Source organism: Bidens hawaiensis, unplaced genomic scaffold (genome assembly GCF_021521415.1).
Source record: "Bidens hawaiensis isolate Kalapana, Puna unplaced genomic scaffold, B.hawaiensis_p1.1 tig00032482_1, whole genome shotgun sequence".
Lineage (NCBI taxonomy): Eukaryota > Viridiplantae > Streptophyta > Magnoliopsida > Asterales > Asteraceae > Bidens > Bidens hawaiensis.
In genome coordinates this window covers 90,944-104,705 of record NW_027495546.1, presented here as the reverse complement: position 1 = coordinate 104,705, position 13,762 = coordinate 90,944, and the positions used below count along the sequence as shown (strand labels likewise).

The window sequence follows — 13,762 nt, the reverse complement described above, 5'->3', positions numbered from 1 at the left end:
CGTAGGTTATAAATAAAGATAGGCCTATATAATACAATTCTATTAATAATAAATGAATTCAATGTTTGAATGTGTTAATTTAGTTTGAACGTAAATTGATTTGTTTTAATATCTTAGTATGCAGTCGCATGGATTTCAAGCTCCAAACAAATTGAGATGTGCAAGTTCACCAAAATAAATTGGAGATAAAGTCAAAGGCTAAGTCTGTCATGATTATTATTTATTTAAAATGATTGGTAAAGGGTATTAAAAACCCATTGAAACAATAATTTGACCCTACCACTAATTAAATAAAAAGGGGTGATCATCACAGGGCTGGAGAGCACAAACAACAGCAGCTTTTTGGCTATGGAAAGTACGAATGGCATCAACTTGGTTTTGTGTGGGTCAACAACATGGGGACAACTGCAAATCCAATCAAGGTCAATAATCAATACGCCAATGAGCGGCTAAACCGCTTGTGATATCCGGGTGTAGGGTTTGTGTTAGAAACTGAATTTAATCATTTTTATCTATGTATGGATATGAAATCAGATTTATCACTCGGTTTAGTCAAACTCTTTTCTTTATTTATTATTGATTAAACAGTTGTTTCTCTATGATTTTCATTTATCATCAAATACTTGGTTTGAATACATCAACATTTAGGATTAAGTTCTTATCGTCATTGAACCGTTTACATTGATCATTGAGCTATTTAAGATTTCTATTAACGAACTGGTAATTAGGTAGACCGTGTTTAATTGTGTCAATTCGTCGAATTATACTAGGAGCTAGTCGCAGTTATGATACATCGTGATAAACGAGACGTAATTAGAACAATTCAAGCCGAATGATTGTTCTCATTGATAAGAACCGAATGATTTCAGATTTATGCATACATACTATCAAGCTTGATCTGCCTCGATGTGAACTTCCAGGCGACCTATCATTCCAGAGAAAATCCGGCAACATAACGTTACTCGTTGAAGAAATGGAACGGATCTCTAGCAAATCCATTTAACATCAGGCTATTTATAGGCATGCCCCCATTCGCTGATGCAAATGGGGTGATATTACAAGCGAATGGCTTCCCATACATCACATCTTGAGCGTATGTGCTCTCTAGTAAGCGCATGAGTCACCAAACGCCAAACACTTGGCGTATGGGCTCCAACTAGGCGTAATGGAGTTAATATAAGCGAATAGACTCCATGCGCTTACAATCCAAGCATATGGGCCATATTTACAACATCTCATAATGACTAAACTACCCATAGCCTATTCGATTAGCTACGAACAACATATATTGTACTAACAAACTCCCTATTTTCCGTAGTTGTCGAATGCCTAAACTGCAAATCATTAGTCACAATAAATGTACTAACAAGCTCCGCTTGACTGATGATTCTCGAGCTTAGGAAGACAGGCAAACCTTTAGTCTTGTGCGTGAACCAATAACTCGTAGCTTATTGTATTAAATCTCCCCCTCATGATAAGCATATCCATGTGATCATTCCAATCACCCAACTGACATATGATATGGATCAATATTTTGACAATCAAGTCATCAGTTATCCACCAACACTCGTAAAGCATAAGTATCTTTACATTTGACCTTGTCACACATTTTCATGAATCATCTGATCAGTCAAAATCTTTCACTTTGATTTTCCCTCTCTTGATAACTTTCATCCTAAATTAACTCTTTGAAGCTCTTCTACATCCCATTCGCTAGGATGCACGAATGTTTTGAGCATTTGATATAGAGTTCCAACCTCTATTATTCAATTCTAAATTATCCGACTCTTCAATCCAATGACAAGACTCATATTGTATTCTTCAATAAGATCAACCCATTCAAGAATTGTTCACTTCAACAGAAGCAATCCGCCGAATACTAGTAGCCAATATTGTCAGGAATTGAATCCTTTAAAAAGAAGTAAACGGACAGACACTCGTAGCCCACATAATCAGGTTTCAATCTCAGACGAATCAATCAACACTCGAAGAAATGTTTCAGTTTTGAACTTAGTCAAACGTAGCTTTGCAATCATGTATTACCACCCGAATTACAGTAATTTTTCAAGAAACCCCTTGTAAATGTAGGAAGATACCAGTCAAATAAACTCCTTGAAATTTTTATCTCCCCCTTGACAATTGCTGAAGTTCGTTAAGCTTTAGTCTTTGACGCTTTCCATTTGTCTTTCACTTGATCTTCACGTGTTTCTTTATACAGGTAATAACATGTAGAAAATGACTCTATAGAATCATCTCCCTTTTGAAATCTAAATATCCCATTATCTCTGGATCTAGTATTATAAGTTATATTGTTTCTAGTTTTTCGAGAAAATGGGTCTTCGTGCATTAACATAAACAATTAGACGCTCCTGCTCAGCAGCATCTTCAGAGGCAAATTTCGATGAATCAGCTAATAGTGGAATCTACAATTAAAGGCATCTATTTGTGAGGCTGAGCATCTTAAATTCGTTGAAATAAAGCTTTTCCTCTGCATGGGTCTTTGTAGTAAAACCCTTACTGGCGGTCATAGTCAATAGTTCTTAACCAACCCTTTTCATGAAAGGGGAGCTCACTCAATTCGTAGATTGGCCCAACTTGTAATTCACTTCTGACAATGAGCACCTAGCGCAAAGTTTGCTTTACACACACATTTGACTTATACCTTCGTGTGTTCAAGGATCTTTCACATACTCCTTATTTTCTAATAAAGACTTTTTAGACTTTGAATATTATAGCGAAAAAGTCAAGATCTGGAAGTAGTCAAATATTATTCGGCTATGGTGGGCTACACTCAATATCTTAACTTGAAAGTACGAACAACGAACACAAAGTAATTAATCATATGGGTAAAGCACCCAAGTACTGATTAATCGGGTACAGGTTCGTGCTCGGGTTGGAACACACGTGATTTGTTGTTTTTGGATTTAATTATGCGAAGAAACATGGCTCGATCTAGGCCGGATCTAAGAAAATTTCCTCCGGTGATTAAGATGAGCATAATCACACCTCGTATTCTCAGGCTCATCTAAAATCTGCAAAACAAAAGAACCCATTAGAAGGAGTCAGAGACCAAACAATCTAGACTACCCTTCGACACTCAAGTCAGCATGGGATTTACCATAGTTACATGTTTGTATGTATATGAGGTGTAGGTAAGAGAAAACGGCATGCCTCCATGTTATGGAGGAGTCTTCTTTTTATAATTGAGTAGTGGGTTTAATCCTAATGGGTCTTCCTCTATCTTTGGGCTTGTTAATATTAGTTTGCATGGGCTAGGTTTAACTAGGGGTGTTCAATTAACAGAATTTCGAAATTCAAAGTTGATTTAAGTTTGAAATAGCTTCGACAAATTCGAATTCAATATAGTCATTCGAAATTCGAATTCAAATAGATCCGCTTCGAATTCAGTAAAAGCAATACATTTTCATTCTAATTTCAAAACTGCTACCAACTTTGAGTTTTTTAAAAACAAAAGAACATTTTGTAAAACAAATAAACCATTCAAAGTAAAACAAATAAACCATTCAAACTAACAAATCCTAATTATTCAAAGTGGTAACGTTCAATTACATAGCATCTGGAAAATGTATTATAAACTAATAACCAAAATAATGAACCACCATTTCCTAGTATTTATATATAAATATAAACATGAAAGGGGTTCGTCTAAGAGATACACGCATTGGTAATTTTTTATTGTAAAAGATAAAATCATCATGACCATCGACTAGAGTTTGTATTCGTGAATACTAACTTATGTTCATGATGTTTGGCGAGTTACATTCATTTATGTATGTTCAGTTATATTTGTTTAACTTTGTTTGTGTTCATTTAGGTTTTAAACGAACGAACATGAACATGCTAAAATTCTTAAAGAACAAAAAAATGTTTGATAATATATTTGTGTTCAATTAAACATTTAAAGTTAAATGAACAAACACGAATATGCTCTCATTGGTTTTCATAATATGCTCTCGTTTGTTTTCGTCCGGTTCATTTACATGCTTACATACATGGGCGGGCCTAAGTGTAGTGGATAGGGGTCGGCCGACCCCTGTGGGAAAACCATAATTAGTACAATATATGCTTTAAAATCTCGATCGACCACTGTGAATTTTTGACACAGACACCTATAAATCTTTGAAAAAACCACACTAGAAGATTTGATGAAAAAGATTCAGAGTTGATGAGGCGAGTGCTGCCGGAGTTGCCGGAGTTGCAAGTTTACGATATTAAGGAAGAAGGGTAAGTGATATAAATAATAATATAAAAAAGAAAAAGAAGGGTTTTATGCTTCTATAGCATAGGTGTGTAGAAAAAGCTAATAATAGGTTTAGACAATTGAATTTAACTTTATAATTTTCTTTTTAGTTTTTATAATAATTTTTAGTCTAATTTTTTCTTTTCTTTTCCTTTGAACGTGGGTTTGTTTTTGTTTATTTTCTTCTGATTTTACTTTAATTACTTTCTTTTATTTTTTAGCTCATGTAATTGCATATATACTTGATGTTTTTCTTTTGGTAATTTTTTTTCATATCTTAACTTGTAATATTTAATGTGTGTTGGAATGAATTTTGTTAATGTGTAGCTTAAGAAAAATGAATATTATTAAAAGGATTTTCAAAACTTGTTGCAAGATGAATAGATAATATTACTCATTCAAATAAACGAAAATAAAATTGATTGATGTAGTATAGAATTACATACATTTTTTATAAAATTAATAAGTTATAAGAGAATCTTAAACGACAGGCTAATTCGTCATAAGTTTTTATTATAGGCTGAATAAACTATAAGAGAGAAACCAGAGTTGCCACAATAGCAATTTACTCGTGAAGTTATCATTAGCTTAATCCGTCCTAACCAGTTTTAAAATATATTTTTCTCGTTAAAATATGTTATTATTTTGTGGCTAACCAATCCATATCGGGTCAAAATGTTTCAATATTTAGCGATATACAATTTACCCAAAAAATTTCGACTCTACGAAAAATATTTCTGAACCAGTTATTGGGAAGATGGTTCGGTTGTTGACACGTAAGAAGTGACGGATTCAGAAATATTTTTCATGGTTAAGTTCGATTCGGTTTGGGAAGATCAAAACACTAGTAATAACTTATAAGTTGGGTTTTAACCCACAACTTAACCGAACCGAACCGAACCGAACCGAACCGAACTTAAACCACGCTAATCTTCTAGCGCATAATAATAATATTGTAAAGGGGTTAGAACAAATTCACTTTCAGTCAACTTCTGGAACCCTAAAATCCTAATTCTATAGATGAAGAAGGATTGAACAAATTATTAAAGATGGAATTGGAGTTGTATAGCGTTTTGTTTCTGCTTCTACAGATCGTCGCATCTGGTAATAATATCTTCTCATCTCCGCACAATTGAGGAGATTCGTGTTCAATTAGCATAACAAATTTATTAGGATTAGGGCTTTACCGCATCAACTATAAGTTATTAGTAATTAGTATATATCAATCATTCATTGAAGATTCGTAATATCATTATTATTATTATTATTATTATTGTTGTTGTTGTTGTAACTAAGCATTTCTTGTGATCAGTACTTCTTTTCATCATGACAATACTCCATTTTTACTCTTTTACTGACACGAAGTTGTTGTTCGTTAGATAAAAGTATAAACTTAAGTAAGTTTCATCATTGTATGTATGTTAGGCATAGCCACTGTTGTACAAATAGCTAGGCGCTAGTCGGGCGGTGGGCTATGGACCAGTGATTAATTGGATCGGAGTTTATATGTAATTTTTCAAATATACATACACACACAATAAAATTTTCAGTTTTGACTAAATAGCGATTAGTCGGCGACTAGTTACTAGTCAGTGGGGTAACGACTAGCGATTAATCGGGATCAGTCGGTTCCTAGTCTGGATTTTTACAACCATGGGCATTGCTTATATACTCGAATTCTGAAACCATAAACTTGTATGTTCACTTGAAAAAGGATAAATGATATGCTAAGTATTATTATATTATATACAATAACTGCATTACTGCAAACCGCTGTTATTTTATCTCATGGTTACCTTATTCTATAGAACGAGTATTGTTATTTTGATGAACGTTTCTTGGACCGGTGCAGCAAAACCTAACGGAGTTTGTGTTTCTCCTGGCGGCCGGTTTCCACCATATTCTATTCAAGGACAACCTCCAAGAAAAGTAAGCAAGGGGCCAACAGATTTAACCCTTTGTCGGGTGTTTAGAAAAAATACATGCTGTGATGTCACCCAAACTCACCCTGCCTTGCTGGCAGTTAGGAGGCTGGCTTCAACTGGAGAAGCTACTGACGAATGCTTGCATCTATGGGAGCTTCTAGAATGTTCCATTTGTAATCCACATGTCGGTGTGCAATCAGGCCCACCAGTCATATGCGCCTCACTTTGTGACAGGATTTATGATGCTTGCTCTAATGCATACTTTGCAATGGATGGAAAAAATCAGGTTTGCAGAATATTGTTATTAGAGAAAGTTGTGCTAATCGTTCCTTCATGTGGTTTGACCATATTGCAAGTTTGGCTCCCAGATTTTAAAGATTGCAAATTTACTCCCCAATGTTAATACTATTTTGTTTTTACTGGAAAAGTGATGTCACGTGCGTTCATGTGAGGGTAATTGTGTCTTTTCAAATTTGGAATCCCAATACAATAATCTTTTGAATGCATAACTCATAACATTGCCTTCGATTTTGCACGAATCAGAGATGATGAAGTCTACGTTATGAGTTTTGAAGTTTGATAGAGCATTTTATTACGGTTCCAAGTTTTGAAAAGACACAATTACCCTTACATAAATGGCACATGTCACTTTTCCATTAAAAAGTATCTGGGGTTAACTGTGGGGACTAAACGTGCAACCGTCTAACAAATGTTTGAACTAAGTTTCCAAATTTTATAACCTGGGGACAAAACTTGCAACATGCTCAAACCACAGAGACCATTCATGCAATTTTCTCTTAATATTAACACTAAGTTTACAAAATATCTGACCGGTCTGATGTGGCAGGTGCTAGTCCCTTGTGGCATCAGTGACACTGTTTGTGGTAGAGCCTCTGAATGGGTGTCAAATGGGACCGAGCTTTGTAAAGCTTCCGGATTTTCCGTAAAACCATTAAATGATATTAAAGAAACATTTTGTTATGGTGGTAAAGCGAGTCTAGATTCGGTTGTGGATTCATGGAGGACTTCACACATGCGTGATCCAGAGAGCTCGGGAATGTTTTCTGATTTTCAGCAGTTTGTCCGGGAAATGCCGATTAACGAACAAGTGTCGTGGGCTGTTGGTGGGCTAGTTCTTACAGCTGGGCTTCTCTTTATAAGGTTTGGCCCAACTTGATTTGACCCAAACCCTTGGCATGTAAATGAACTGAACGTGTAGTGAACCATTCAGCTGAAAGTTTGTCTATTTAATAAACGAACAAGCATGAACAAAACTTTTTGTTCATTTATTTAAACGAACGAGCATTAACACATGTCTAGTTCCTCATTTATGTTCGTTTACATACGTTCATTTAAAGTTGTTTATGTTCATTTGTTTAAGTTCATTTTTTATATATTAGTTAAAAAGATCAGGACCAACGGATTGATGTTCACGTTTACTTATAACTGGTGTTTGCTCAATTATGCTCTTTTGTGTGCGTTCGCCCATTTTCAGCTCATTCGTTTATACTATTAACGAACAGACGTGAACACGCTCATTTTCTTAACGAGCGAACACGAACAAGAAAACCACGTTCGTTTAATTGTTTGTGTTCACTCGTTTCTTCGGTTATATTTAAATGTTAAACACCAAAATGCCCCATTCTTGTTCATTCGGTTCATTTACATGCCTAACTAGCCCGTTTTGACATGTAACCTAACGGGCCCATTATTTGTATATAATCGAGTAACTAAATGTTGCTTTTGTGTTATAGTAAAAGGAAGAGTCATAATCAGAGGCAGCGACAAGCGGCTATACAACGTACTGCGAGGAAGCTTGGCGGGAAAATAAGCCCGAAGTATCCGGCTAGTCAAGCAAACCGAAGCTGAAGAATGTAGATGCTGGTTTGATTTGATCTGATATACAGTCGTTAGTTATGCTAGCCATGTAATATCACTAGGTTTGTTAAAACTCAAAATCTTGTGTTGATTTGAAGAATATATCGGTCTTTTGGTTAGTTATGGTAGTTTTGAGTTCGAGCTTTCCAAAAATTGTTTGATTTTCTGGTAAAGTATATTTTGTTCAGCCGAGGGAACCACATGTTGATTTGATGATTTGCATCAGCAGCGCCCTGAAAGCCGAAAGTGGTTTTGCTGTTTTGAGATTGTACAGAATGGCAGGATGTTTTTGAACAATTTTCATCTAGTTTGAATAATGCTTTCTTTTTAATTTTGGTGGGTATTAAAACCTTGATGAATTAGCCTAAATGGCTAAATCTTAAGAAAATGTCCATCCTTAAATATAACCATTATATGAGATCTTTCCTGATGAAAGTTGCTTGTCAGGAAGAATATCAAGTTGTATTAGTCCTGACTTACGCAATTATTAAGCCTGTCGAAACGGGTGGGTCACGTAAAGGGTCAGAATGGGTTTCTGGTCAAACCGTGTTCAGGCTAATACAGATCGTTTAGAAAAAACTGTATAAAAATGAGTTCACTCGAGATCTATGTAAACCATGGATCTTCAAAAAATGAACAGTCACGCGCCTCTGTCCACTTGCAAGTCAGGCGCAGCAACCGCCTGGTTCAAAACTAAGATCCAAAAAAATGAACAGTCACGCGCCTCTGTCCACTTGCAAGTCGGGTGCAGCAACCGCCTGGTTCAAAACTCTACGCTCTTTACTTTCTTAATTCTTCTGCAAACTTTCCTAAGTACTGAGCTTTATTTTAGTATGCTTTTAGGCATGCAAATGAACACAATGAGCATGAATGATGCATTTTCGTGTTTATTTAACTTTAACGGAACAAACGATCGAGCTTGAACAGTTAAACCAATACGGTTTTCTTGTTTTTGTTCGTTCTTTAAAAAAATGTGTTCATGTTTGTTTATGCTCTTTTGCTGATACTATAAACGAACAATTAACGGATGCAAACAAATGCAAATGAACATAAACGAGCGTACATAACTAAACACAGGTGACTGGACATAAACAGAAATAACTGAGTAAACATCAATTAAAAGTAAATGTGAACATTAATTTGTTTGGGCTTTAAAAAAATAACAAAACTAGACTGAATTATATAAACGAAATAAACAACTTAACTTACAAACCTAAACTAATGAATATAAACGAACATAAATGAAAAAATGGATATAAACGAAATAAAATGAACGGGCATTCATAAACATAAATGAACTAACTTAAGCGGACATTCATGAATATAGATGAAATAATAAGACATGTGCTCATGTTCGTTCATTTATTAAATGGATGAACTACCCGTCAAAGGAACAACTCATTGGTCGTTTAGTTCATGTTTGTTTATAAGCCTATTTGCCTTTTTGTTTTAGACTCCCTATTTTTTTTCTGTTTTTAGTTTGAACTTTACCGTAGACTTAATATACTGTCAAATTAGTCATATTAGATTTTTTATTGGGTGATTTTAAAAGATTTTTTTGTTTTTAATTTAGACATTACTTGTATGTTTTTAATTGCAAATATATTATAAATTTTAGTTATATTCGAACGGTAGTATAATTTTCTATACGTCATGTGACTCCTTTGCGTCTTAGCAACCCTTGTGTTTTTAAGTACCTAGTTGGTGACGGCAATGAGAGGTGGTAACATAAATTGTCGTGTGGATGATTCTAGCCGACTTAGACCCATTCTAAATTAAGCTTCATATGTTAAGCTTAGGCTTGAGCTCATTCATTAGATGAGCTTTAATATAACCTTGAGCTCGTTTAAAGGTGACTCAATTTAAACTTTTATCGTGTTTACACCCCTAGGTGCTAATATATAATAAGCCGCCCATCGTAAGTCCTCACATCACTTAACTTTGATCCAAACATATCACAACCTTAATCCTAAATTCCCAACTACCCAGCAATTACCATAATTTTTATTTACTAAACAATAGCCGTTTCATTTGTAGTTTTTATACTTTGTAACAATTTTCGTTGACAGTGCTCCGAGACGTCAAGGTCTTAAAAAACGAGAGCTTCACATGTGCAAGGCATTTGGTATTAAAAGAATGAAACTATGAACTTCTAGAGCTTTAAACGAGCCGGCTCAAGCTCTCGTAAGTTAAATGAGCTGAACTCAAATCGGGCTCAGCTTGGCTCAAGACACCCAGATGGGATTCAAGCCAATGGATCATCAAATTTAAACCAACCGAAAAAAATCAAACATCCTGATCTCAAGAAGCCATATGCCATCTCCAAATAAAGGAAAAAAAAACTGAAAACCATAACCGATATCATCTACTCACTTGTTTGTTAACACCAAAACCTAAACTAAAAAGGGTGTTTGATTACAACTAGACCAGAAAATCTCAGTTTCTCCACACAAGATACTTTAACACAGACACCAAGATTGCTGACCGTACGAGTCGGGCCATACTTTGATCCTCCTAAACACGAACCCAAGATGTAACCCTTCTTTAGGATCCAACAATTACCAAACTAACTTATTCTAATAAGCACAAACTCCATCACGCGGTTCACGTCTTGGGTGGCTGTTGAAAAAGCAACAACAACAAAAATGAATAAGTTGGAAATTTAATAAGACCCGTTACAAGTATAAGAAAATGGCCGAGTTTACCTTTTTAAGAGGGCCCTTAGAAGTGCCCGGTTTTTGCAGATTATCAAGTGGTTTTAAGATCTCGAAAGAACACATTAACGATTCATCAACGCTCAATAATGCACCCGCGTTATCAAACTCTCCACCATAGTTCGGAGCTGAAAATATTGTAACAAGTCTTCTTTGAGCAAAAAATTCATAGCCATCTTCCACTACCTGCAATTATAGAACAATATACTTCATTTTTGGTTCCTTTTATAAATGATTACATATTACAAGATAATATCAAATAACCAAAATCTTAGGCTTGTAAACAAGCGGAGCGTTTAGTGAACTGTTAGGCGGGAAGTTCGTTTATTTAACAAAAAAATGTCATATTATTTACCATCCAAACAATTACAATAAAGTGGCAGGTAAATGGACAGCAACATGCACCGTAACACCCTTTTGAATAGCAAAACCGATCCTACTAAAAACAAAGCTTTAATAAACAAACGAACATGAACAAACAATTTGGTTCGTTAAGGTTCATTCATTTGAATTCAACTGTATTTGTTAATTTTATTTTAATCGTTAATATATTCATTTAAAGTTTATAAGCTCAATGCAATTTAGTCTTATTCTATTAACTTTTTAGACCCAAGACATTGTTGCTAACATTTATCTTTAATTGGTTTTAGCTCAGTTATGTTTGTTCGTGTACATTTGTCAACTGTTCATTCATATTGTTAATGAACGAACCGTCAGCCATAAACGAATGCATTCATTTTCTTAATCAACAAACATGAACAAGAAAACCCTGTTCATTTAACTGTTCAGGATTGTTCGTTTAAATTTAACCAAACAAACGATCGGACACGAACAGTTAGACAAACAAAGTTTTCTTGTTCGTTAAGAAAATAAACGTCTTCATGTTCATTCGTTAATTGTATAAATGTACGGTTCACATAAGTAAAGAAACATAAACAAATGAATATACCTGAACATAGATGAACAAATATAAATAAGCAAACACAAATTAAAAGTAAATTCTGATCTGTTGAGCCTAAAATTAATAAAACTAGACTAAATTGTAACATGTGATATTTGAATTTAATAAAACAGCCTAAATTGTAATGGGCCTAACAATTTAAACAAACACATAAATGAACAAACTTAAAAAAACGTAAACTAAAGAACATAATGAGCGTAAACTAACAAACAAAAATGAATGTAAACCAACGAGCATGACATGTGTTGATATTCGTTCGTTATTAAATAAACGAACACACATTACATAAGAATATTTACCTGATGACCTCTGCAAATAAGATCCAAACCATTCTTCCTGAGAAAGTCATAAACTATATCGGCTCCAAACGTACACGAAACACCCCGGTCACTATCCGCCCACCCCTCGGTTGAGTGAGTAGGATCAGACCACAAAAGATCACACAAAAGGCCGTTATCCGGGATTTCAGTAGGCCTTTCAATTTCCTCAATTTGAGCTAAATTTTCAAGGTCGGGTGAAAGTCCACCGTGCATGCAAAGAATCTTGTCATCAACCAACGCAGCAATAGGCAAACAGTTAAAGCATTCGGTGAATATCTTCCAAAGACGGACGTTAAATCGCCTTTTACATTCGTCATAGAATCCATAAACGCGGTTGATTTTGGGATCCTCGTGGTTTCCTCTCAAGAGGAATATTTGATCAGGATACCTTATCTTGTAAGCGAGTAACAGACATATTGTTTCTAAACTGTGTTTGCCTCGATCGACATAATCACCAAGAAAGAGGTAGTTTGCAGAGGGAGGATAACCGCCATATTCAAAGAGTCTTAAAAGATCTTGATATTGTCCGTGTATATCACCTATATATATATATATATATATATATTCACAAAAGGTAAATATATAACATCAAAGAAATGAAAATAAACAAGAACTGATATGAATACCACAGATCCTAATAGGAGCATGGATATGAAGGAGATTGGGCTGTGAAAGGAAGATTTGCCTGGCGTTGATGCAGAGCTTACGGATCTCTGACTCCGACAACTGCACCTGCTTCCCGCCTTTTCCTTCCAATAGCCTCCGGATAATATCCTCCAACACCTTCTTCTCCATTATCTATTATTATTATTATTCTATCTCATCAACCAACATTACATATACATATGAATATTATAATAATGGAAATGGATTGAACCAATGAAGCATTTGATTTTGATTATTCCTTCCGTAGACGTGGACTCGGAAATGGTTTGGGTTGTGATAGATAATAAATTAAAAATTAATTAAATCATGGAAATCATTCTACATTACGCGTCTGGACGTCGGCTCCTAAAATAAAAAAATCATTCTTGTTTACACCCGGATACCCGAATAAACATTTTTTTTTGTTGTTGTTGTTGAATGAGATGTTAACTAACGTGACTCGTTTGAAAGCGTGTAGAAGTTATTATAGAATTTCATTCGGTCAGATTTTAAATTTGTGAATATAAAATTAAAATTCAAAAGTCTTACTCTTGTTAAGAACTTGATTAAAATTTATCAGTTGACTATATATAGAATAATTTAATTAAGTACAAGGTTGTTGTTACATAGAGTTGTTAGAACGAATATGTTTGAATAATAATATCCTCATTTGTTTATACAAATCTTTTGAGACAAGTTCATACATCACATATATTATACATATATGAAAACAACTAAATTTGTTGTGGGTCAATTGGTGGCAACTAATTTATATTATAATTTGTGCATTAAATATTGTTTGATTTTATGGTAGTCACCTGATAAATATACGTTACTTTATTTATCTATCCGCGTAAATTTATTGATATAGACCATGTTTACGACTGAAAATATTAAATAGCAATTTGTAGTCACCTGATAAACCAATTACTTAACCATAAGTATCAAATAAACTTAATTTCTAACTTTAAATCTATCTTTTATCTAGTTTCAACTTTGAGCACAATAGATTATTCCACTACTTACACAACATAAGTTTACAACCAAATATATATGAC

The 13,762-nt window shown here is 34.4% G+C and overlaps 2 protein-coding genes across 3 annotated transcripts; one reads left to right on the top strand and one right to left on the bottom strand.

Annotated features, from left to right (window-relative positions):
* The first annotated feature begins 5,219 nt into the window (after positions 1-5,219).
* On the top strand, positions 5,220-8,395 carry LOC143583648 (folate-binding protein 1-like). The gene is made up of 4 exons (XM_077065897.1): positions 5,220-5,365; positions 6,114-6,472; positions 7,034-7,347; positions 7,941-8,395. The coding sequence occupies exons 1-4, from the start codon at positions 5,311-5,313 to the stop codon at positions 8,053-8,055; spliced, it is 843 nt and encodes a 280-aa protein (XP_076922012.1). The 5' UTR covers positions 5,220-5,310; the 3' UTR covers positions 8,056-8,395.
* A 2,003-nt stretch (positions 8,396-10,398) lies between these two features.
* LOC143583647 (serine/threonine-protein phosphatase PP1 isozyme 9-like) lies at positions 10,399-12,856 on the bottom strand. Of its 2 annotated transcripts, none has more exons than XM_077065895.1 (4): positions 12,686-12,856; positions 12,039-12,598; positions 10,770-10,964; positions 10,399-10,683 (listed from the first exon to the last, which is right to left on the bottom strand). In XM_077065895.1, exons 1-4 carry the CDS (start codon positions 12,852-12,854, stop codon positions 10,669-10,671), a joined length of 939 nt encoding a protein of 312 aa, XP_076922010.1. In that variant the 5' UTR covers positions 12,855-12,856; the 3' UTR covers positions 10,399-10,668. The 2 variants fall into 2 exon arrangements, with proteins under 2 accessions (XP_076922010.1, XP_076922011.1); XM_077065896.1 differs by having other exon boundaries at positions 10,399-10,674.
* Positions 12,857-13,762: the final 906 nt, after the last annotated feature.